At 42.6% G+C, this 26904-nt stretch overlaps 1 protein-coding gene across 3 annotated transcripts in view; it reads right to left on the bottom strand.

Annotated features, from left to right (window-relative positions):
* Window positions 1-966: 966 nt before the first annotated feature.
* LOC106569808 (1-phosphatidylinositol 4,5-bisphosphate phosphodiesterase delta-1-like) overlaps window positions 967-26904 on the bottom strand; it is a 38571-nt gene continuing 12633 nt past the window's right edge. For 2 of the 3 annotated variants that reach the window (XM_045694478.2, XM_014141434.3), the window contains exons 3-16: window positions 20831-20937; window positions 20089-20210; window positions 18904-19033; window positions 16758-16986; window positions 16244-16445; window positions 15574-15718; window positions 15317-15469; window positions 14411-14563; window positions 11781-11940; window positions 10153-10269; window positions 8098-8276; window positions 7589-7721; window positions 7308-7457; window positions 967-4082 (exon numbers count right to left, since the gene is read on the bottom strand). In XM_045694478.2, the coding sequence (XP_045550434.1) occupies window positions 3994-4082; window positions 7308-7457; window positions 7589-7721; window positions 8098-8276; window positions 10153-10269; window positions 11781-11940; window positions 14411-14563; window positions 15317-15469; window positions 15574-15718; window positions 16244-16445; window positions 16758-16986; window positions 18904-19033; window positions 20089-20210; window positions 20831-20937 (2069 nt within the window). In that variant the 3' untranslated portion in view covers window positions 967-3993. Of the gene's footprint in view, window positions 4083-7307; window positions 7458-7588; window positions 7722-8097; window positions 8277-10152; window positions 10270-11780; window positions 11941-14410; window positions 14564-15316; window positions 15470-15573; window positions 15719-16243; window positions 16446-16757; window positions 16987-18903; window positions 19034-20088; window positions 20211-20830; window positions 20938-21252; window positions 21461-26904 lie in introns of those variants that run through there. The other variant, XM_045694480.2, reaches the window with a different exon arrangement.

Here is a 26904-nt window from a genome sequence, read left to right as displayed (position 1 = left end):
GCCCAGGAGACACTTCAGCTGGCTAGCTCATGAATAGCCCAGGAGTGGCTGACGGAACTCTTCAGCTGGCTAGCTCCGTAATAATGTGTGTTAATTCCGTGACCGACGTTGCCAATAGTCACTCAGGTAGCAGCTAGTTAGCTGCAAGATCCAGGTGTAAATGTCCAGAGCCTGCGGTAGAAATCGGGGAAAAGGAGAGAGAATAGGTCCGGTATGCTCTGGTCTGAATCGCGCTGTACAAAAACTGGCGATAGCTTTTCGAGCTAATGGATAGCTGAGGACAGCTAACCGTGGCTAGCTGAACTTCAACGTTAGCCAGTGAAAATGGCTAAACACTTGCTAGCTTCTGTTGTGGAATTCAGATGAGGTAAATAATACTTTCTTTTTTAAATTGGTGAGGCGGGTTGCAGGAGAGTGCTTTGAGGTTGAGTATTTAGAATTTAAAAAAAAAATATATATATATATATATATATATATATAAAGATAAGTGAAGAAAAAAAATATGTAAATATATATATACACGGGACACGACAAGAGGAGGGTAGAGGACGTCTGAACTGCTACGCCATCTTGGAAAAAGAAGTAGATGAAGAGGAAACGGGTGTAAGGATTTTTAAGCCTTGAGATATGGGTTGTGTAGGCCTATTTTGTGAATGGGCAAGACAAAATATTGAAGTAACTTTTTTGTAACAGGGTATGGTAGTAGGTGCCAGGCACACCAGTTTGTCAAGAACTGCAACGCTGCTGAGTTTCCTGTGTGTATCAAGAATGGTCCACCACCCAACGGACATCGAGCCAAATTGATACAACTGGGAAGCATTGGAATCAACGTGTGCCACCATCCCCGTGGAACGCTTTGGACACCTAAGAGTTCATGACCCGACTAATTGAGGGCGAGGCAGCTCAATATTGGGAAAAATCTAAGGGCAGATTGGGGAGTTGAGGAACTACACGGTTACACAGTGCTTGATGTGTTTTGTACTACATTGTTTAATACTTACGTTACCCATGGACACAGTAAGTAATATAATATTTCATGAGTGCATTTCCCCACACTCAGTGCTCATAAGTAGTACAGATATTTTGGTAGTAACGGTTGAAATAAAAACCATTTGATTAACTACTCGTACTGTGAATTACTGACACCAACTGATAACACAAACAATTAATTTGTTTTCTTAATTTATCAGAGATTGCATTTTCCCAGAACAAATTAAAGATGTATAAATTACACTTGGTTGACATCACATACAGTGCGTTTGGAAAGTATTCAGACCCCTTGACTTTTTCCACATTTTGTTATGTTACAGCCTTATTCTAAATGGATAACATTTTTTTTTGTTCTCATCAATCTACACACAATACCTCATAATGACAAAGCAAAAACAGGTTTTTTTAGACATTTTTGCAAGTTTATTACAAATAAAAAACTGAAATCATATTTACATAAGTATTCAGACCCTTTACTCAGTACTTTGTTGAAGTACCTTTGGCAGTTATTACAGCCTTGAGTCTTCTTGTGTAGGACGCTACAAGCTTGGCACACATGTATTTGGGTAGTTTCTCCTATTCTTCTCTGCAGATCCACTCAAGCTCTGTCAAGTCTCTCCAGAGATGTTCGATTGGGTTCAAGTCCGGGGTCTGGCTGGGTCACTCAAGGACATTCAGAAACTTGTCCCGAAGCCACTCCTGCATTGTCTTGGCTGTGTGCTTAGGGTCATTGTCCTGTTGGAAGGTGAACCTTTGCCTCAGTCTAAAGGTCCTGAGCGCTCTGGAGCAGGTTTTCATCAAGGATCTCTCTGTACTTTGCTCTGTCCATCTTTCCCTCGATCCTGCCTAGTCTCCCAGTCCCTGCCGCTGAAAAACATCCCTAAAGCATCATGCTGCCACCACCATGCTTCACCGTAGGGATGGTGCCAGGTTTTCTCCAGACGTGACAAAGAGTTCAATCTTGGTTTCATCAGACCAGAGAATCTTGTTTCTCATAGTCTGAGAGTTTTTAGGTGCCTTTTGGCAAAGTCCAAGTGGGCTGTCATGTGCCTTTTTACTGAGGAGTGGCTTCTGTCTGGCCTCTACCATAAAGCCTGATTGGTGTAGTGCTGCAGAGATGGTTGACCTTCTGGAAGGCTCTCCCATCTCCACAGAGGAACTCTGGAGCTCTGTCATAGTGACCATTGGATACTTGGTAACCTCCCTGACCAAGGCCCTTCTCCCCCGGTTGCTCAGTTTGGCCGGGAGGCCAGCTCCAGGAAGAGTCTTGGTGGTTCCAATCTTCTTCAATTTAAGAATTGGGCTCCCGAGTTGCGCGGCGGTCTAAGGCACTGCATTGAAGTGCACGAGGCATCACTACAGTCCATGGTTTGAATCCAGGCTGTACCACATCCGGCTATGATTGAGAGTCCCATAGGGCGGCGCACAATTGGTCCAGCGTCGTCCGGGTTTGGCCGGGGTAGGCCGTCATTGTAAATATGGGGTGGCAGGTAGCCTAGTGGTTAGTGAGCTGACAAGGTAAAAATCTGTCTTTCTGCCCCCCCCCCCCCCGAACAAGGCAGGTAACCCAATGTTCCTAGGCTGTCATTGTAAATAAGAATTGGTTCTTAACTGACTTCCTAGTTAAATAAAGGTTACATTTAAAAAAGAATGATGGAGGCCACTGTGTTCTTGGGGACATTCAATGCTGTAGACATTTATTTGGTACCCTTCCCCAGATCTGTGCCTCAACACAATCCTGTCTCGGAGCTCTACGGACAATTCCATCGACCTCATGGCTTGGTTTTTGCTCTGACATGCACTGTCAACTGTGGGACCTTATATAGACAGGTATGTCCCTTTCCAAATCATATCCAATAAATGGAATTTACCACAGGTGGACTCCAAGTTGTAGAAACATCTCAAGGATGATCAATGGAAACAGGATGCACCTGAGCTCAATTTTGAGTCTCATAGCAAAGGGTCTGAATACTTATGTAAATAAGGTATTTCTGTTTGGTTTTTTTAATCAAATTTGCAAAAATTTCTAAAAACCTCTTCGCTTTGTCATTATGGGGTATTGTTTATAGATTGATGAGGGAAAACATTTCTTTCATTCATTTTAGAAAAAGACTGTAACGTAACAAAATGTGGCAAATGTCAAGGGGCCTGAATACTTTCTGAATGCACTGTAATACAATGTGGATATTGATTCATAAAAACAATAAAAGCTGAAACATCTAAGTGCTTCTTTGTAAAAAAAAAAAAACATTTTCTCTTGTCTGTTTGTTGGTTTCAAATACTGTTCATTCAATGAATTCTCTTAAAATTGTCATTTGAATACCTTGATTTAAATAAACTGATTATACAACACGGAAAAGAAATGCTGGACATAAAAAAAAAAAATACAACGATCCAAAATGAAAAGTGTTTAACACTATAATAATACCTAGCATACAAAAACAATGATTTGTATAATCCCTGTGATGTGATGGTTTGATAAACTTGTTCATTTGTCACAATTCCCCAAAATACTAATACAAAAAACTCAAATGGAGTTCTACTGTTACAAATAATCTTCTTCCCTATTCGATAAGCTAATTATAATTGTTTCACAAAAAAATTGAAATTCCCAAGTAAAAACAGTTAAAATCTTCCGCTGGATTCCGGAGTAGTGATGCAATAACGGAGGATGTCCTCCGGGCCCAGACCGACCCCTAGCCCCGCCTCCCTTGGGCCCAATCCCAAACCAACCCCTAGCCCCGCCTCCCTCGGGCCCAATCCCAAACCAACCCCTAGCCCCGCCTCCCTCGGGCCCAATCCCAAACCAACCCCTAGCCCCGCCTCACCTAGGGCCAAATCCCAACACATCCCCTAGCCCCTCCTCCCTACGGCACTTACACCTATTCAATCATTTCAGATCCACTCTAGTGCCCTAGGGTGTAGTGGTGTAGGGCTGAAGGTCTGTTTGGGACTGGGCGATAGTCACAGTGGTGATTATGGCACATTCAGACAGGGATTGTTTTAGGCATCCATGATCATGATGTGTACGAACAGTCCTGCTGAGGGAAGGGGGTCTCCTTCCTTGTTGAGTAGCGGCACGTGTCTGTATCCTAAACAGAGAGAAGGGTCTCAGTCAATGAACAGTCAGTGTGTATACAGTACCAGTCAAAAGTTTGGGCCCCTACTCATTCAAGGGTTTTTTCATTATTTTTACTATTTTCTACATTGAAGAATAATAGTGAAGATGTCAAAACTATGAAATAACACATATGGAATCATGTAGTAACCAAAAAAGTGTTAAACAAATATTCATATATTTCATATTTGAGATTCTTCAAAGTATCCACCCTTTGCCTTGATGACAGATTTGCACACTCTTGGCATTCTCTCAACCAGCTTCATGAGGTAGTCACCTGGAATGCATTTCAATGAATAGTTGTGCCTTGTTAAAAGTTCATTTGTGGAATTTCTTTCCTTCTTAATGTAATGTGTTTGAGCCAATCAGTTGTGTTGTGACAAGGAAGAGGTGGTATACAGAAGATAGCCCTATTTGGTAAAAGATCAAGTCCATATTATGGCAAGAACAGCTTAAATTAACAAATTAAGCAAAGAGAAACAACAGTCCATCATTACTTTAAGACATGAAGGTCAGTCAATCCGGAAAATCTCAAGAACTTTCAAAGTTTCATCAACTGCAATCGGCGCTATGATGAAACTGGCTCTCATGAGGACCACCACAGGAAAGGAAGAACCACAGTTACCTCTGCTGCAGAGGATATGTTCATTAGAGTTAACTGCACCTCAGATTGCAGCCCAAATAAATGCTTCACAGAGTTCAAGTAATAGACACATCACAACATCAACTGTTCAGAGGAGACTGCGTGAATCAGGCCTTCATGGTCGAATTGCTGCAAAGAAACCACTACTAAAGGACACCAATAAGAAGAAGAGACGTGCTTTGACATTAGACTGGTGGAAATCTGTCCTTTGGTCTGATGAGTCCAAATTTGAGATTTTTGGTTCCAACCGCTATGTCTTTGTGAGACGCAGAGTAGGTGAACAGATGATCTTTGCAAGTGTAGTTCCCACTGTGAAGCATGGAGGAGGAGTGTGATGCTGTGGGGGTGCTTGGCTGGTGACACTGTCTGTGATTTATTTAGAATTCAAGGCACACTTAACCAGCATGTCTACCACAGCATTCTGCAGCGATACACCATCCCATCTGGTTTGCGCTGAGTGGGACTATCATTTGTTTTTCAACAGGACAATGACCCAAAACACACTTCCAGGCTGTGTAAGAGCTATTTGACCAAGAAGGAGAGTGATGGAGTGCTGCATTTTTATTTCTTTTTATTTAACCTTTATTTAATTAGGCAAGTCAGTTAAGAACACATTTCTATTTACAATGACGGCCTACCCTGGCCAAACCCTAACCCGGACAACGCTGGGCCAATTGTGCGCCCCCTGCAACAGATGACCGGCCTCCACAATCACCCAACCTCAACCCAATTAAGATGGTTTGGGATGAGTTGGACCGCAGAGTGAAGGAAAAGCAGCCAACAAGTGCTCAGCATATGTGGGAACTCCTTCAAGACTGTTGGAAAAGCATTCCTCGTGAAGCTGGTTGAGATAATTCCAAGAGTGTGCTTGAAAAGGGTGGCTACTTTGAAGAATATAAAATATATTTAGATTTGTTTAACACTTTTTGGGTTACTACATGACTCCATGTGTTATTTCATAGTTTTGATGTATTCACTATTATTGTACAATGTAGAAAATAGTAAAACAATTAAGAAAAACCCTTGAATGAGTTGGTGTGTCCAAACTTTTGACTGGTACTGTAGTTGGAGAGGGAAACAAAGCTTTAATTCTGTACAGTCTCATCATTATGACAGAGACTCTGTTCTCTGTGTCAGAGAGGAGACAATACTTCCCTATCATCTAGTCACACTGACAGGAAAGGCATAGTGAGTGCTTTCAGTGTTAGTAGATTGAGAATCGTTTCTATCAAAATAAAGAACTGATGGTTGAGTTTGGAACTTTGAGACTTTGGAACAATGAGCCTTTTGAACGATGAGACTTTGGAACGATGAGTCTTGCCAGTGTATTAAAACACTGAAGGAACTCTTAGGAGCTATTACCAACTCACCCATCTCATCTGGCAAAGGGTATAGCTACTGACTAATCTGTAAACTAGTGAATGGCAGGGTATAGCTACTAACTAATCTGTAAACTAGTGAATGGCAGGGTATAGCTACTAACTAATCTGTAAACTAGTGAATGGCAGGGTATAGCTACTAACTAATCTGTAAACTAGTGAATGGCAGGGTATAGCTACTAACTAATCTGTAAACTAGTGAATGGCAGGGTATAGCTACTAACTAATCTGTAAACTAGTGAATGGCAGGGTATAGCTACTGACTAATCTGTAAACTAGTGAATGGCAGGGTATAGCTACTGACTAATCTGTAAACTAGTGAATGGCAGGGTATGGCTACTGACTAATCTGTAAACTAGTGAATGGCAGGGTATGGCTACTAACTAATCTGTAAACTAGTGAATGGCAGGGTATGGCTACTAACTAATCCGTAAACTAGTGAATGGGAGGGTCTGAGTACTAACTTACCCATCTGTAAACTGGTGAATGGTATTACTACTAACTTACCCATCTGTAAACTGGTGAATGGTATGACTACTAACTTACCCATCTGTAAACTGTTGAATGGTATTACTACTAACTTACCCATCTGTAAACTGGTGAATGGTATGACTACTAACTTACCCATCTGTAAACTGGTGAATGGTATTACTACTAACTTACCCATCTGTAAACTGGTGAATGGTATGACGACTAACTTACCCATCTGTAAACTGGTGAATGGTATGATTACTAACTTACCCATCTGTAAACTGGTGAATGGTATGACTACTAACTTACCCATCTGTAAACTGGTGAATGGTATTACTACTAACTTACCCATCTGTAAACTGTTGAATGGTATGACTACTAACTTACCCATCTGTAAACTGGTGAATGGTATGACTACTAACGTACCCATCTGTAAACTGGTGAATGGTATGACTACTAACTTACCCATCTGTAAACTGGTGAATGGTATGACTACTAACTTACCCATCTGTAAACTGGTGAATGGTATGACTACTAACTTACCCATCTGTAAACTAGTGAATGGCAGGGTATGGCTACTAACTAATCTGTAAACTAGTGAATGGCAGGGTATGGCTACTAACTAATCTGTAAACTAGTGAATGGGAGGGTCTGAGTACTAACTTACCCATCTGTAAACTGGTGAATGGTATTACTACTAACTTACCCATCTGTAAACTGGTGAATGGTACGGTGAACTGTCCGACGAAGTCATTATCAGTAACAGAGTCGTGGTCCTCAACCACAAAGCGGACCAGGGCCAGCTCTGGCACGTACACATCAAACTTAAAGTTCTCATTCCACATCGGGTTGAAACCTGGGCAGTCCAAAAGCAAGAAAGCACCCATTACACATTGGTATATACATCTGCTAGTTAAATTAGCATTGTTGAATTCAGGTCAGAACAGTGTCACTTGCTATGCACTTTGGGTGTGTTAATTCTCATACCATTGTTCCCGATGTACGGCGTCTCTTTCTCTGCAGTGTCAGCAGGCACCCCATGTATCTCCACTTTGACCAGTGCGTCCACGATGGATGTCTTTTTCTGGTTCACTTTTGGAAGCTGCTGGGCTGAGATGATCTGGGAATAACAAAGGGGAAAAAGCTACATGTCAGAGTTTGACATCATCAATGTGGAAACATGGTCATAAGAGAGTGAACGTTGATAACAAACAAGCTATATATCACAAAAATATAATCAAATACAATTTTATTCGTCACATGGCTTCGTAAACAACGTGTAGACTAACAGTGAAATGCTGGGCCCTTCACAACAATGCAGAGAGAAAGAAAATAGAGAAATAATAGAAAAGTAAAACAAGTAATAATAGATATACAATAAGTAACAATAACTTGGCTAAATGCACGGTGTACCAGTACTGAGTCGATGTGCAGGGGTATGAGGTCATTGACGTAGATATGTACATATAACCAACAAGCCAGAGAATGAGTCTGACCATGAGGTGGAGCATCTTGTGCTGCAGCCACGGTCCCGTGGTCAGAGTGATGGGGTCAAACTCTGACCCCCGGTCCCTCATGTAGGCCGGCTTTAGGACGTATCCTGTCTTCCCGTTGGTCAGGAACCGACCCTGGTTCACATCCATGTCATTACAGGGCGTCTGGAAGTTCAGGGACACTGACAGGAGGAGAGGAGATTAAGTAACAGTTGTGGGGAGAATCCTTACCCTTCTAGAACGCTCAGTCCTCATGGATGGTGCAAGCGTGGTTTCCTCACACCAGTCCTTTAAAATCCATGAGGGTGAGTGTCCATTTAAATATCAGTCATTTGGCAGATGATGTTATCCAGAGTGCCTTGCTCAAGGGCACATTGACAGATTTTTCACGTAGTCGGCCCAACGCTCTTGTCATGACGCTAGCCCTTTCAGTGAATTGGCTAGCTGTTATTGGCTGTTAGGAGGGGTTGGGGGGGGGGGGGGCAGTTTTACGACCTTACAACCACGTCGTAAATACCACAGAGACTCCTCTCTCCATGACCATGCAGTATAAAGAGAGAGAGTTTCACAGTAAGACAAAGGGATTCTCCTACCGAATTGTACTACATCCCAGAATTTGAGAATTGAACAATATTCCTATTTTGGAGAATGTGTAAACGATCGGTGGAGAAGCCAGCTACGACCCGGTCCGTTTTGTTTCATGTTTGTGACCTCATGAAAGAGAATACAGCCACATTACCCTAACTCTGTTTATACAGGTCCCTAAGTTATGAGGTTTGCATCTTATTCTTGTTTAAAATTAATGAGTAAAGATGAAACTATTTGCAAAATTATGTAATGTGATGTTAACTTTTAAAATGAGAAAATCATCTTCCCTGTAAAGTTTAAATAAGTCAGTAGCCACGCCCAGGTGTATAGGCATTGGTTGGAAATTATGAACCAACCCCTTTTCTACATTTCTATAAGTGCCCCCATGACCCAATTCACGTTGGACTAAGCAAACCCCAGCGTGACCTGTGGTGGCGAATAGTTGGATATCCACTCTTCATAACGAAAAGTCACTCAAGTTCCGAATACCGTGAGGACTTGTCCTCATGTTTAAAAGGGCTAATTCTAATGTCAACCATACAGGCCAGGAAACGTGGGAGCTTGCTCTACACGTGAAATGGTATAAACTCTGAACTATTGATCATTCAAGAAGTGAGTCCTAGATGACAGCCTAACAGACTGCAGCTGGAAAGTTAGCAAATCTAGTATGAGAACACTGACCGACGTGGACGAATCTCCAGAGTGAGATGAACCTCTCAGAATACGTGAACTTCTCACACGATGACCTGGAAGATTCCACAAAGGACAGGGCGACAAACCAGAGCTTCACATCACCAGCTTCACGTAAATACAATGCATTGCTTTTCCGAATGAGCGATGGTAAGTGGCATATGTATTTATGTGAGAATAGCTTCCCACAGAGATCCATGTACCTTTAGTCTTCCTTCCAAAACCCCTTTCTCTTCTCTGAATCTATCGTGTTACAACCAAACTGTTTTTGTTTAGTCCACTAGGGACGGTATAATGTTTTTATGTATTGAATATTCGGTATTTGTTTAATTAGTTAGTAAATAAATAATTGAGCCAGTTGGTGTATGGATGATTTATAGGAAAGGCTGGGTTCGTGCAGATAACCAACAATTTACGACGTTCAGATGAGACTGACGAAGGTAATAATAATAATTAATTCATTGAAGACTAATTGATCAGATCTTAAAATATCTGAAGAGTTATATTCAGAAAATTATAACTTTGTAATCTGAACATTTTCCGTGGTGGCCCGACTTCCTAGTTAATTATATTTACATAATTAATTTAATCACGTAATAATTACAGAGAATTGATTAGATAAAATAACAGTCTTCACCTTTAATGATACTAAAGACACAACAGTCTTAACCGCTAGGCTACCTGCCACCTAACTTCAGGAGAGAATTGTACCACAGCCCAATTTACCATATGAAAACATTCCCTATAGCCCTCGCCCCTTCTTCTTTTAGACAGTCTTACCAATCTGACAGCCTGCGTTCCACAAGGGTACAGGGTTATAGTTGGAGGAGTCTGTTCTGCTGCCTGCTGGATAGATACGACTCAGCTTGTCCACATTGTGATGGATGTAGCTGTTGGCTGGAGAGAGAGAGAGAGAGAGAGAGAGAGAACAAACAAAAGAGAGAGAAAGAGAGAGAGAACAAAAAGAGAGAGAGAGGAAACAAAAAGAGAGACAGATGTCACTTAACTATACAGAAACTATACAGAACAATGTCATTCTCACATCCTTACTGGAGTGTGAAGAGAAACTATTAACAGGAAGCTTTGTGTACATTTAAGTTCAATAAAGTTGAACTAAAACCCACAAAAAGAGACACAACTGATGCAGATACCATACAGTCTACAAAAATGGCATTGTATCTCTGAGATTGTCTTCATTTGTGTTAGTTTAATATAACCTTCACAGCAGTGACGTAATGGTAAAACCTTCACAGTAGTGACGTAATGGTAAAACCTTCACAGCAGTGACGTAATGGTAAAACCTTCACAGTAGTGACGTAATGGTAAAACCTTCACAGCAGTGACGTAATGGTTAAACTTTCACAGCAGTGACGTAGAGGTAAAACCTTCACAGCAGTGACGTAGTGGTAATAATCTTCACAGCAGTGACGTAGTGGTAATAACCTTCAGAGCAGTGACATAGTGGTAAAAAATCTTCACAACAGTGACGTAATGGTAAAACCTTCACAGCAGTGACGTGGTGGTAAGAACCTTCACAGCAGTGACGTAGTGGTAATAACCTTCAGAGCAGTGACGTAATGGTAAAACCTTCACAGCAGTGACGTAGTGGTAAGAACCTTCACAGCAGTGACGTAGTGGTAAAAACCTTCACAGCAGTGACATAGTGGTAAAAAAATTGTGGGTAAACTGATCGCCTTTCATGGTGAATAAAGTAACACTCCCTATTTTGGCTAAACATGTTCTGCGATAGGTTGTAATAGGTTGTAATAGGTTGTAATAGGTAGCTAAACGCATAATAAAAATGGACCCTTCACGACACCCTCAGCTTCACAGTTAACATTCTCACCAGACTCCTCAGTTAACATTCTCACCAGACTCCTCAGTTAACATTCTCACCAGACTCCTCAGTTAACATTCTCACCAGATAACATTCTCACCAGACTCCTCATCTTCACAGTTAACATTCTCACCAGACTCCTCAGTTAACATTCTCACCAGACTCCTCAGCTTCACAGTTAACATTCTCACCAGACTCCTCAGTTAACATTCTCACCAGACTCCTCAGTTAACATTCTCAACTGACTCCTCAGCTTCACAGTTAACATGCTCACAAGACTCCTCAGCTTCACAGTTAACATGCTCACCAGACTCCTCAGCTTCACAGTTAACATTCTCACCAGACTCCTCAGCTTCACAGTTAACATTCTCACCAGACTCCTCAGCTTCACAGTTAACATGCTCACCAGACTCCTCAGCTTCACAGTTAACATTCTCACCAGACTCCTCAGCTTCACAGTTAACATGCTCACCAGACTCCTCAGCTTCACAGTTAACATGCTCACCAGACTCCTCAGCTTCACAGTTAACATGCTCACCAGACTCCTCAGCTTCACAGTTAACATGCTCACCAGACTCCTCAGCCAGCGCCATAGCTTTCCTTTCCTTGAAGGAGGACATCTCGTAGAAGCCCAGGTTATCTTTAGCGTCCTGGAATCCGTTGAAATTGACGCTCTTACAGTAGATCACCATGTCTGACAGCTCCTTAGCCAGCTTCAGCTTTTTACCTGCCTACAGATCAAACACATTCACACTTCAGACACACTCCATCTCTACTGTACAGCAGGTTGGGCAGAATGGTAACACACTCCATCTCTACTGAACAGTAGGTTGGGCAGAATGGTAACACCCTCCATCTCTACTGAACAGTAGGTTGGGCAGAATGGTAACACCCTCCATCTCTACTGTACAGTAGGTTGGGCAGAATGGTAACACCCTCCATCTCTACTGTACAGTAGGTTGGGCAGAATGGTAACACCCTCCATCTCTACTGTACAGCAGGTTGGGCAGAATGGTAACACACTCCATCTCTACTGAACAGTAGGTTGGGCAGAACGGTAACACCCTCCATCTCTACTGAACAGTAGGTTGGGCAGAATGGTAACACCCTCCATCTCTACTGTACAGTAGGTTGGGCAGAATGGTAACACCCTCCATCTCTACTGTACAGTAGGTTGGGCAGAATGGTAACACCCTCCATCTCTACTGTACACTCCATCTCTACTGTACAGTAGGTTGGGCAGAATGGTAACACCCTCCATCTCTACTGTACAGTAGGTTGGGCAGAATGGTAACACACTCCATCTCTACTCTACAGAAGGTTGGGCAGAATGGTAACACCCTCCATCTCTACTGTACAAAAGGTTGGGCAGAATGGTAACACCCTCCATCTCTACTGTACAGTAGGTTGGGCAGAATGGTAACACACTCCATCTCTACTGTACAGTAGGTTGGGCAGAATGGTAACACCCTCCATCTCTACTGTACAGTAGGTTGGGCAGAATGGTAACACACTCCATCTCTACTCTACAGAAGGTTGGGCAGAATGGTAACACTCCATCTCTACTGTACAGCAGGTTGGGCAGAATGGTACACACTCCATCTCTACTGTACAGCAGGTTGGGCAGAATGGTAACACACTCCATCTCTACTGTACAAAAGGTTGGGCAGAATGGTAACACCCTCCATCTCTACTGTACAGTAGGTTGGGCAGAATGGTACAAACTCCATCTCTACTGTACAGCAGGTTGGGCAGAATGGTAACACACTCCATCTCTACTGTACAGTAGGTTGGGCAGAATGGTAACACACTCCAATTAATATAACAAATATAACATACAGAACATACAGAACATATAGAACATATAGAACATACAGAACATATAGAACATACAGAACATACAGAACATATAGAACATACAGAACATACAGAACATATAGAACATACAGAACATATAGAACATACAGAACATACAGAACATATAGAACATACAGAACATATAGAACATACAGAACATACAGAACATATAGAACATACAGAACATATAGAACATACAGAACATACAGAACATATAGAACAAATAGAATTAATATAACAAATATAACATACAGAACATATAGAACATATAGAACATACAGAACATATAGAACATACAGAACATACAGAACATATAGAACATACAGAACATACAAAACATGTAGAATATACAGAACATATAGAACAAATAGAACATACAGAACATATAGAACATACAGAACATACAGAACATATAGAACATACAGAACATACAGAACATACAAAACATGTAGAATATACAGAACATATAGAACAAATAGAACATACAGAACATATAGAACATACAGAACATACAGAACATATAGAACATACAGAACATATAGAACATACAGAACATACAGAACATATAGAACATACAGAACATACAGAACATACAGAACATACAGAACATACAGAACATATAGAACAAATAGAACATACAGAACATACAGAACATATAGAACATACAGAACATACAGAACATATAGAACATACAGAACATATAGAACATACAGAACATACAGAACATATAGAACATACAGAACATATAGAACATACAGAACATACAAAACATGTAGAATATACAGAACATATAGAACATACAGAACATACAAAACATGTAGAATATACAGAACATATAGAACAAATAGAACATACAGAACATACAGAACATACAGAACATATAGAACATACAGAACATATAGAACATACAGAACATACAGAACATATAGAACATACAGAACATATAGAACATACAGAACATACAAAACATGTAGAATATACAGAACATATAGAACATACAGAACATACAAAACATGTAGAATATACAGAACATATAGAACAAATAGAACATACAGAACATACAGAACATATAGAACATACAGAACATACAGAACATATAGAACATACAGAACATATAGAACATACAGAACATACAGAACATATAGAACATACAGAACATATAGAACATACAGAACATACAAAACATGTAGAATATACAGAACATATAGAACAAATAGAACATACAAAACAAATAAAGCATACACTGTATGTTGCAATACAGTTATATGGTATAGAAGACAGGGAGGGGGCCGTCACAATGATACTATTGGAGTGTCATAGTAGGTTTGGCTCCTCTTCCCCTACCTTGGCCTTCTTCTCCTCTTCCTCCTCCTCCTCCTTGTCATCCTCCTCCTCCTCAGTGAAGCTACCATCATCCCCGGCTGTCTCCTCAGGGCCAAAGCAGGCCTCCAGTTTAGTTAATCTCTTCCCTTTGACCAGGACCCTTCCCTTCAGCTCCTGATGAATGTGACACACGTATAAAAATGATCTTAATGTGTTAGTTCACAAATACTCTGCTAATGTGATGGAATAAAACTATATACACTGAGTATACCAAAAACTAGGAACTCCTATGTAATATTGAGTTTTGCCCTCAGAACAGCCTCAATTCGTTGGTGTCAAAAGCATTCCACAAGGATGCTGGCCCATGTTGACTCCAATGCTTCCCACAGTTGTGTCAAGTTAGCTGGATGTCCTTTTGGTGGTGGACCATTCTTGATACACACGGTAAACTGTTGAGTGCGAAAAACCCAACCGCGTTGCAGTTGACACAAACCGATGTGCCTGGCACCTACTACCATACCCTGTTTAAAGGCACTTAAATGTTTTAAAATCCTTCTTTAACCTGTCTCCTCCCCTTCATCTAAACTGATTGAAGTGGATTTAACAAGTGACCTCAATAAGAGATCATAGCTTTCACCTGGATTCACCTGGTCAGTCTATGTCATGGAAAGAGCATGTGTTCATAATGTTTTGTATACTCAGTGTATATTTTTAAGTTCTTCTTGAATAGGGACTAGAGACATTCCTGGACAGGAAATGCTCCTGGTCCTAGGAAGCACTAGACACATTAAAACAGATGGAAGTAAATCGAGAATGTGTTGTGAAAAGAGGGGAACTGTAAGAATTCCACATATCATACACTTCCTCATATACACGCAGACAGAAACTCTTATATGAAACAGTAGACTAGAGACTATAGCCAGCCACCTCTGGGGAGGGGAAGTCTGTGGGCATCCGGTCCCCCAGGGGGGAGGTGAGCAGAGCGCTGCCCAGGATAGAGCTCATGTGCTGGGCCATGACCCTCTGCTGCTCCACACTACAGTGATTCTCCAAGGACAGGATCACTGGGTAGTCCGAGGTCTGGGGACAGACAGAGACAGTTAAATACAGTTTAACTCCAGACCTGAGTCAAATAAATGAGTGAAATAATTTCAGACACAAGTTGACATGGAACTTTAGCCTACCTTAAAGGCGTACTCCTTGATGGCTTTGATGGTGTCTTTAAACAGGATCTTGGAGGTGAGGGTGTATCCATGGTAGATGACTGGCTCTCCGTCTGACCCGTCCCAGCAGTCCAGCTCCACACAGCGACAGCCCTTTATAAGAGCCCTACGAAGGGTTATAACTGTTTTATAAAAGCCCTACGAAAAGTTATACTGTTTTATAAGAGCCCTACAAAGGGTTATAACTGTTTTATAAGAGCCCTATGAAGGGTTATAACTGTTTTAAAAGAGTGCTACGAAGAGTTATAACTGTTTTATAAGAGCCCAACGAAGGGTTATAACTGTTTCATAAGAGCCCAACGAAGGGTTATAACTGTTTTATAAGAGCCCTACAAAGGGTTATAACTGTTTTGTAAGAGCCCTACGAAGAGTTATAACTGTTTAACAACATGTCCTGACTTGACTCATTCACAGGTAGACACTGACAAGTGAAGGTTTTTAAATGTCCACAGAGTCTTCCATAAGAATAGAAGCTATGAAACATTACAATAGCTAGTAAAACTTAGTCCCGACCAGTTGAATCAAGTGTACTACTGTAATACCAGAATAGATGAAATCAGTGGAACTAGCTGAGGTTACTCCAGGAGAGGTTTGGAAAAACATTGCCCTAGATAATGTCTGTCATTTATACCTGGCATAGGCCTCAGTACTGCTGGGCCCTTTGAGCTGATCTTCCATCAGGTATGTGTTGTGAGACGAGGAGATGAAGTAGTGGTTCAGGGGCTGGCTCATGTCCTGGTGCACGGCCTTATGGGTAGGATTCAGCACCAGACCCTCGGGCATGTGGAGATACATCAGGAAACCATCTTGGGTCATCAGCTGCTTCTCTTTGGCTGCAGATAGACCAGACAGATGTCAGACTCTAACTACAAGATAGACTGCTGACAATTCAAATGAGCAGAAGTATCGCTACTGAATAGGAAGTTAACTCTGAACTGTTTGAAATGATTTGGACAGCTCCCATTTGTCATTTGAGAGCTGCCCAGTCTCACCTTCCAGGGAATGCTGTGTGGTAGTAGGATTTTTCTTCTAAATTATTTTGTGAAACGTCTACTGAATGTAGGGCTTAGGAAGACTTTATGAATGCTCTTCTATGTTGTTGTGAAGGCATAATAACTAAAGACAACATATTCATTCATAATCACCTTTATCATCCAGTTCGTACTTGTTGATGAGTCTGTGTGCGTCGGCTAGCGTTGCCTCCTCTCTCTGCTCTTTAATCAGGAACTCCAGTAGATTTTCAGCGCTCATGAAGCCCGTGGTCTTAGCGTATTCTCCGTAGATGGTGTCTATCTCCTGGCGATGGGTCAAAAGGCTGTAGAAGTGCTCTATCTCATCACCAGCCAGGTGGCCACACTTAGACTTGTCACACTCCTACAGGATGGAGATAGGGAGAAAGACATTCATTGGTGCATCAAAATGCTGTTGCTCCCCTGACCCTGCCCCCTGCCTCCTGCCTCCTGACCCCTGCCCCTGCCTCCTGACCCCTACCTCCTGTCTCCTGCCTCCTGACCCTGCCTCTGCCCCCTGACCCTGCCTCCTGACCCCTGACCCTGTCTCCTGACCCCTGCCTCCTGACCCTGCCTCCTGACCCCTGCCTCCTGACCCCTGCCTCCTGACCCTGCCTCCTGACCCCTGCCTCCTGACCCCTGACCCTGCCTCCTGACACCTGCCTCCTGCCTCCTGACCCCTGCCTCCTGACCCCTGCCTCCTGACCCTGCCTCCTGACCCTGCCTCCTGACCCTGCCTCCTGACCCCTGCCTCCTGACCCTGCCTCCTGACCCTGACCCCTGACCCTGCCTCCTGACCCCTGCCTCCTGACCCTGACCCCTGAACCTGCCTCCTGACCCCTGCCTCCTTGTCTGTCTTGAAGGTGGAGTGTAAAAGACAGAAGACAAAGCTTCTCCTCAAGAACAAGCACCTTACAGGCTGACTACACCGCTCACGTCGCGTGTGCGACGGTTGCAAAATACATTTAGAAATCTATATTATTTGATTATTGCACACACACTGCTCGGGCGAGCCAACGAGCATCTGAGTTGCCAAGGGCTAAAATAGAAGTCAGTTCTATTTGTGACGCAGATCGCGCTGCAAGTCCTGCCTCTCCCATCTCCTCATTGGTTTATAGAAGCAGGTACCCAAGTGCCATCTCCTCATTGGTTATACCCACGTGGGTGACTGAAAGACGAACGAGGTCAGTGGCGGTAATGCACCTAATTTATGAAAGTTGCCAATCGCAATATAAAGTCAAGAGAAGAAAAAGCCTGGAAGGAGGAGAGATGACTCGAAACGATTCGGGTGACCATTTTATGTGTGGATTAATTGATGGAGTAGAGGACCTTGTGCATTTCAGGTAAAATAACAACTCAATGTTTATATCCCAGGACAAATTAGCTAGCAACAGCAAGCTAGCTAAATAGGACAAATTAGCTAGCAAGTGCAAGCTAGCTAGCTAAATTGCCATAAATGTTTAATGCTTTTTGACCTGTCCTCAAATCAATATAATTGGTTCAGAGTTTGTTTTGATATTTTAACCTGCGTGACGTGATCGTGTTTGGTGTGGGGGGACAAAATACGTTCATGCACGATGGCGCACGCGCGCAGCCGGTTTGGGTTCCGTGTTAGAGACACTGTACACAAAGCCTCTACACTGTGCACAAGGCCTCTACACTGTACACCAGGCCTCTATACTGTACACAAGGCCTCTATACTGTACACAAGCCCTCTACGCTGTACACAAGGCCTCTACACTTTACACCTGGCCTCTATACTGTACACAAGGCCTCTACACTGTACACAAGGCCTCTACACTGTACACCAGGCCTCTATACTGTACACAAAGCCTCTACACTGTACACAAGGCCTCTACACTGTACACCAGGCCTCTACACTGTACACCAGGCCTCTACACTGTACACCAGGCCTCAATACTGTACACCAGGCCTCTACACTGTACACAAGGTCTCTACACTTTACACCAGGCCTCTATACTGTACACAAGGCCTCTACACTGTACACAAGGCCTCTACACTGTACACCAGGCCTCTACACTGTACACAAGTCCTCTAAACAGTATATACCAGGCCTCTACACTGTACACCAGTCCTCTACACTGTACACCAGGCCTCTATACTGTACACCAGGCCTCTACACTTTGTCATATTTTATATTGTGACGTGTTCACCTGGAAGACGATTTGAGCTCTTACATGTATCAAAACATAGTTTTTCTGAGAATGATAAAAGTTATTAAATTATACAATAAAATAAAGTATTTAATTCAAGTGTTCACCAGGAAGAGCTTCTCTGCGTATTCATCGTCCACCTCAATGTTGATCTGGTGCAGGAAGTCCTTCAGCTCCTTCAGACTCAGCTTGTCGTCACTGTTCTTGTCTGCTTTCCTAAGGCAGTTGAAGATCCAACTGAAGAAGAGTTAATGTAAGGACTGAACTCACCGTATCATATGGGCACAACATGGTGATATGGGTTACTTGATCAGTATCATTACCTACTGCAAAGAGGTGGCCAGCCCTCCTGCAGAGCTACCTTTCTGCAGGGTTTTGTTCCAGCCCTACTAGAGCAAAATCCTGCACAGACAGTATTTCTACAAGAGGGTTCCTTGTCATATTGTAAGGCAGCCCCCCAAAGGGACTCTTCTTATCAACTGTATACAATAATTTCCTCTGTGTTTTCCTAGGAATTTAGCATTATCTGTGTTGGTCTTGCCAACCCTCCATTGGCTCACCTCTGAAAAGTCTTGGTTAAATCATCTAGGTCTGATATCTGATTGTTGATTAACTTTACAGTAAAGCTATTGATCAACAACTCAGATGCTCATTAAAAGGTCTTCATTGTTCTTTCTCTTATTTGTTCCTGACCTGCTGTGGTGAGATACTCTCTCTCTCTCTTGTCTCTCTCTCTCTCTCGCTCCATCCCATGGACTTTTGGGGCATGACCTTTCAGGCTATGATCTCTCTCTCTCTCTCTGACCATGCTTATAATAATGCCTTGTAATGCTTGTTAATGCTTTGCAACTTGTATTTAGAAGTCCATTCTCAGACATTTTTTCACTGCCTACTACTGTAACTCAAACATAGTCTCTAGCAGATTGCAATTTATCAGATAAAACGTTTGGTTGTGTATGTGATGTGTATATATAATATACTGAATATTCACTATCAAATATTACTGCCCATTACAATATTGATTCAGTCATTTCAAATGAATAGGAGTTACTCAAAAACAAATGGTTAGTAACTAAAGTATACTTACCCTAATCACCACGAGGCTGTTATGACCATAGAAATAGAATCGATAGAACGGACCTCCCCATTCAAGTCAATGATGTCATAATGATGGGACTGGCGACCGTTGTACTCATGAGTTTACCAGTCAAATTGCCAGAGTTAGAGGTTCCAAGGCCTTTCTATAGATTCTGGTTCCCATGGTTCTGACTCTATATCTGTGAAAAGGATACTGCTCTATCTTCTGCTGACTGTTAAGGTTCTCCATGTTAGACATGATCTTCCCCAGGCTGGTGACCCACTGCTTGGCCTCCTCCTCAGAGCTGGCCATCAGGTCCAGGTTCTTTCTTCTGCCCTTAAAAATAATGGAAGGGGTACAAATGCAACTATGATGTAAATGTGATCGTGTTAATACAATGCTGTACCTAATCTCAGAAACCCAGCACTACAATCTTGTGTAAATGTGTCAGATGATCCATTAGGTTTTGGGGTTTGCTCTTTGTAAAGATATTAACGCGACAAGAGAAGTCTCCAATCCCCCCTAAACAGAAACTCTCAGCCAAAGCATGGCCAAATATCCCTTCCCCTTCTGACAGTCGAAATATGCTAACACCAGAGAAATCATGATTTGTCCAAATGATTAGTGCTGAACAAATCTGGTTAGTTCCTCGTTAGTTGCCGCATCCCACGGTCTGTTGACGGATGCTTCTATACCACCCTATGTTCACGAGAGATTATGCTGTACCTAATCTCTGCTTGACCTCCACCCACTGCCATCTCTGCCTGACCTCCACCCACTGTAATCTCTGCTTGACCTTCACCCACTGCCATCTCTGCCTGACCTCCTCCCACTGTCATCTCTGCTTGACCTCCACCCACTGCCATCTCTGTAATATTGTAAAATGAAATAAAGCCTGACTGAAATTCCATTGAATACACTGCAAATTGAGTTGTTTAAAAAATATATAAAAGAACCTTGAAGATTATGGAGAAACATCTCCCCTCCACCTGCTCCTCTGTGTTCTTCCTCAGACCCTCCGATTGACGGCCAGCACGCACCGCCGAGATGTCCTTAATGGAAACTGGAGAGGAGAGGAGAGGAGAGGAGAGGAGAGGAGAGGAGAGGAGAGGAGAGGAGAGGAGAGGAAAGGAGAGGAGAGGAAAGGAGAGGGAGGGAGGGAGGGAGGGAGGGAGGGAGGGAGGGAGGGAGGGAGGGAGGGAGGGAGGGAGGGAGGGGAGGGAGGGAGGGAGGGAGGGAGGGAGGGAGGGAGGTTATTGTCTACAACAGGATCGCTCAGACTATATTGTAAAGCAACTTTGAATACCAAAGAACCAGTGTTGAATACCAAAGAACCAGTGTTGCTCAACCCAATCCAATCTTGACTACTGCAACTCACTACTCTCCGGCATCAACTCAAGCTCCCTCCATAAGCTGCCAATGGTTCAGAACTCTGCAGCCCGACTCCTCACCCACATTAAGTCCTGGCAGCACATCACCCCTGTCAAATTAAATCAAATTGTATTTGTCACATGCGCCAAATACAACAGGTATAGATTTTACCGTGAAATTGCCCAGTCCTCCCCCAGCAGTGATTACAAGATCCTCTTTCTGATGTACAAAGCCCTTCACCACCTTGCCCCACCCCTTACCTCTCTTCTCCACTACCAACCCACACGCACACTCCATTCCACCACAGCAGGCCACCTTGTCATCCTCAGGATGAATCTCCAGAGTTTCAGCGACAGGGCCTTCTCCGGGGTTGGTCCAGAGTTTCAGCGACAGGGCCTTCTCCGGGTGTTTGCTCCAGAATTTCAGCGACAGGGCCTTTTCCAGGGTTGCTCCAGAGCTTCAGCGACAGGGCCTTCTCCGGGGTTGCTCCAGAGTTTCAGCGACAGGGCCTTCTCCAGGGTTGCTCCAGAGTTTCAGCGGCAGGGCCTTCTCCGGGGTTGCTCCAGAGTTTCAGCGGCAGGGCCTTCTCCAGGGTTGCTCCAGAGTTTCAGCGACAGGGCCTTCTCCAGGGTTGCTCCAGAGTTTCAGCGACAGGGCCTTCTCCAGGGTTGCTCCAGAGTTTCAGCGGCAGGGCCTTCTCCAGGGTTGCTCCAGAGTTTCAGCGACAGGGCCTTCTCCAGGGTTGCTCCAGAATTTCAGCGACAGGGCCTTCTCCGGGGTTGGTCCAGAGTTTCAGCGACAGGGCCTTCTCCGGGTGTTTGCTCCAGAATTTCAGCGACAGGGCCTTTTCCAGGGTTGCTCCAGAGCTTCAGCGACAGGGCCTTCTCCGGGGTTGCTCCAGAGTTTCAGCGACAGGGCCTTCTCCAGGGTTGCTCCAGAGTTTCAGCGACAGGGCCTTCTCCAGGGTTGCTCCAGAGTTTCAGCGACAGGGCCTTCTCCAGGGTTGATCCTAGGCCCTGGAACTCCCTCCCTCATCTTTCTGTCCCCCCTAAAGCTCTACCTCTTTGACAAGCCCCCCCCCACACACACACAAGCAATGCAATACACTATAAAGACTCTCCTCTCTCCACCATACTGAGCACCACCTAATCTAAACCCTTAACCTACCCCTTACCCTACACCGGGTTTGTATCCTAACCCCAATCCCGCCTCTTACCCTAAACTGGGTTTGTATCCTAATCCCAACCCTCTCCTCTACATACACTGATACATCACACTCTTTCCCTTCCTTGACCCACCCCTCTCTTTTTTCATGTTTTGATAGTCTGATGTTGTTTTGTTTTGACTACTGTTTGTATTTTATTCATTTTATTTTACTTTGGGTCTATTAAAAAGCACTCCATAAGTCCCATGTATTATTATTATTAAAGCACTCACAGAGAAAAAGAGAGATGAAAGATAATTTAAATAAACAGGAAGCCACATAGGAAACATGCAAAAGACAGTTAAGGTTTGGCGTTCCCTAGAACCAGGAATTACATTATACTAGTCCTGCGTTGATTGACTACTACTAGGGGAAGTTTTTTTGTGTACTTTGGATACTAAATTGGCTGAGGCTTTTGTTTCCGTAGTCTTCTGTGTATGTTCTTCATTCAAGTGAACTTTGCTTTGTGTCATAAAATATAATAGACTATAAAAATACTCATAAACCAGCTCTGGAAATTTCCACTCAAGATTACAGAATTGACAAAAAAACAAAAACAACACATCATTTCAAAAGTATATAAAAGATAAAATACAAAAAAAAAAAAGATTTAGACCCTTGAAACCCCTTATTAAAAACGACAAACAAAATGCCTTCAAATTCTTTCTTTATCTCCTTTTTTGGGAAAAAAACAGCGTATCCAATGAAAACACTAATTTCTCTTTGACTTAGAGACATGTCCGTGCTAAGAGAGACTAAGAAAGCCATAAACTCATACCACCATAGTTATTATCAAACTCTCTGTGTTAACAGACTTTTATGGTCTGTGAACCTAAAGATTTAACCCATAAAAAGGTGACATCATGAAGCTGAATGAAATATCAAATCATGTCAAGTACATATAGTATATGTATTTAATTCTAGCGGCCTAAATAAAATAAATAAAAAACTATCCACATTTTTTATTTATCTAAATGAATACCAGATTAGATACCTGTACATATTGCAGTGATTACCATATCAGAAAAATATAATAGTCATTTTAAGATTTTTATCTGAGAGATCTACTGAGTGTAAAGGTAGAGGATACTGGTGTTGTTGGAGGTAGACGATGCTGGTGCTGGATTCTAAAACATTCCCTACCCTAACCACTCCTGTAGATCTGAGAGGACTAGATTTTATTTTACTTATATTTAACTAGGCAAATCAGGTAAGGACAAATTCTTATTTACAATGACGGCTTACCCCGGCCAAACCCTAACCCGGGTGACGCTGGGCCAATTGTGTGCCGCCATATGGGACTCCCAATCACGGCAGGTTGTGATACAGCCTGGAATTGAACGAGGGTCTGTAGTGACGCCTCCAGCACTGAGATGCAGTGCCTTAGACCGCTGCACCACTCGGGAGATAGGTTTCACCTTAAGGTAATTGCAGGGCCTGTGTGTGGAATGGGCTTGGTCAATCCCCCAGCTCTTCTGATACAGTAAGTCAGTCGTAGATGAGGCCATTTACAGATAGTTAGCCTTCCTGAGAACTACCTGAGAACTACCTCAGCCTCAGGGCTCAGCGAGATAAGGACCTACCTGGCTGCCACAGGTGTGGCTATGATACAGACAATGGCACTGCATCACTGGTGCACCGACTAATTGACCATCTCTGCCTCTAGCCGTAGTACGACTCCCATGTTCACAAGCAGGGGTTAAATGGGGGGGTGGTAGGGTTAGAAAGTAATAAAGGAAAATATTTTTTTTTTAATATATATATATATGTATGTATGTATGTATGTATGTATGTATGTATGTATGTATGTACAGTACAAGTCAAAAGTTTGGACACAACTACTCATTCCAGGGTTTTTCTTTATTTTTACTATTTTCTACATCGTAGAATAATAGTAAAGACATTTAAACTATGAAATAACAGATATGGAATCATGTAGTAACCAAAAAGGTATATATTTTATATCTGAGATTCTTCAAGGTAGCCACCCTCTGCATTGATGACAGCTTTGCACACTCTTGGCATTCTCACAACCAGCTTCATGAGGTAGTCACCTGGAATGCATTTCAATTAACTTCTCATAGATGGTGGCAGTATTGAGTAGCTTGGATGACTGACGTGCCCAGAGTAAACTGCCTGCTACTCACTCCCAGAAACTAAGATATGCATATTATTAGTAGATTTGGATAGAAAAAAACTCTGAAGTTTCTAAAACCGTTTGAATGATGTCTGTGAGTATAACAGAACTCATATGGCAGGCAAAAACTGGAGAAAAAATCCAAACAGGAAGTGGTTTGTAGTTTTTCAAGTGATTGCCTATGCAAACTACAGTGTCTGTGGGGTCATTTTGCACTTCCTAAGGCTTCCACTAGATGTCAACAGTCTTTAGAACCTTGTTTGAGGCTTCTACTGTGAAGTGAGTGAGAATAAGAGCTCATTGAGAGGACTGCCAGCAGGGCATGAGCCTCAGCCATGCGCGCTCACGTGAGAGGTAGCTCAGTTCCATTGCATTTCTGAAGACAAAGGATTTCTCCGGTTGAAATTTGAGATAAAAACATCCTAAAGATTGATTCTGTACATCGTTTGACATATTTCTATGAACTGTAATGGAATTTGAGTTTTCGTCTGACCTGCGCGTCGTGAATTTGGATTTGTGAACTGAAGGCGCGAACAAAAAGGAGGTATTTGGACATAAAGGATGGACTTTATCGAACAAAACAAACATTTATTGTGGAACTGGGATTCCTGGGAGTGCATTCTGATGAAGATCATCAAAGGTAAGTGAATATTTATAATGCTATTTCTGACTATTGTTGACTCCAACATGGCGGATATATTGTATGGAATGTTTTTGTGTCTGAGCGCCGTACTCAGATTATTGCATGGTCTGCTTTTTTGGTAAAGCTTTTTTGAAATCTAACACAGCGGTTGCATTAAGGAGAAGTTTATCTAAAGTTCCATGTATAACACTTGTATTATCATCAACATTTATGATGAGTATTTCTGTAAATTGATGTGGCTCTCTGCAAAAGCACCGGATGTTTTGGAGGCAAAATATTACTGAACATAACGCGCCAATGTGAACTGAGATTTTTGGATATAAATATGAACTTTATCGAACAAAACATACATGTATTGTGTAACATGAAGTCCTATGAGTGTTATCTGATGAAGATCATCAAAGGTTAGTGATTCATTTTATCTCTATTTCTGCTTTTTGTGACTCCTCTCTTTGGCTGGAAAATGGCTGTGTTTTTTTGTGTATAGGCGCTGACCTAACATAATCATATGGTATGCTTTCGCCGTAAAGCCTTTTTGAAATCAGACACTGTGGCTGGATTAACAAGAAGTAAAGCTTTAAAATGGTGTATAATACTTGTATGTTTGAGGAATTTTAATTATGAGATTTTTGTTGTTTTGAATTTGGCGGAATGCACTTTCCCTGGCTGTTGTCATATCGATCCCGCTAACGGGATTCCAGCCATAAGAAGTTTTAACAATTTGTGGAATTTATTTTGTTCGTAATGTAATGTGTTTGAGCCAATCAGTTGTGTTGTGACAAGGTAGGGGTGGTATACAGAAGATAGCCCTATTTGGTAAAAGACCAAGTCCATATTATGTCAAGAACAGCTCAATTAAGCAAAGAGAAACAACAGTCCATCATTACTTTAAGACATGCAGGTCAGTCAATACGGAACATTTCAAGAACTTTGAAAGTTTCTTCAACTGCAGTCGCAAAAACCATCAAGCGCTATGATGAAACTGGCTCTCATGAGGACCGCTACAGGAAAGGAAGACGCAGAGTTATCTCTCTGAGGAAAGTTCATTAGAGTTAACTGCACCTCAGATTGTAGCCCAAATAAATGCTTCGCAGAGTTCAAGTAATAGACATATCACAACATCAACTGTTCAGAGGAGACTGCGTGAATCAGGCCTTCATGGTCGAATTGCTGCAAAGAAACCACTACTAAAGGACACCAATAAGAAGAAGAGACTTGCCTGGGCCAAGAAACTCGGGCAATGGACATTAGACTGGTGGAAATCTGTCCTTTGGTCTGTTGAGTCCAAAACCACTGTTGTGTGGTTCCCATCGTGAAGCATGGAGGAGGAGTGTGATGCTGTGGGGGTGCTTAGCTGGTGACACTGTCAGTGATTTATTTAGAATTCAAGACACACTTAACCAGCATGGCAACCACAGCATTCTTCAGCAATACGCCGTCCCATCCGGTTTGCGCTTAGTGGGACTATCATTTGTTTTTCAACAGGACAATGACCCAACACACCTCCAGGCTGTGTAAGGGCAATTTAACCAAGAAGGAGAGCGATGGAGTGCTGCATCAGATGACCTGGCCTCCACAATCACCTGACCTCAACCCAATTGAGATGGTTTGGGATGAGTTGGACCGCAGAGTGAAGGAAAAGCAGCCAACAAGTGCTCAGCATATGTGGGAACTC

This window comes from Salmo salar, chromosome 14 (genome assembly GCF_965601325.2).
Source record: "Salmo salar chromosome 14, fSalSal1, whole genome shotgun sequence".
Lineage (NCBI taxonomy): Eukaryota > Metazoa > Chordata > Actinopteri > Salmoniformes > Salmonidae > Salmo > Salmo salar.
This window is presented reverse-complemented; position numbering and strand designations above follow the sequence as displayed.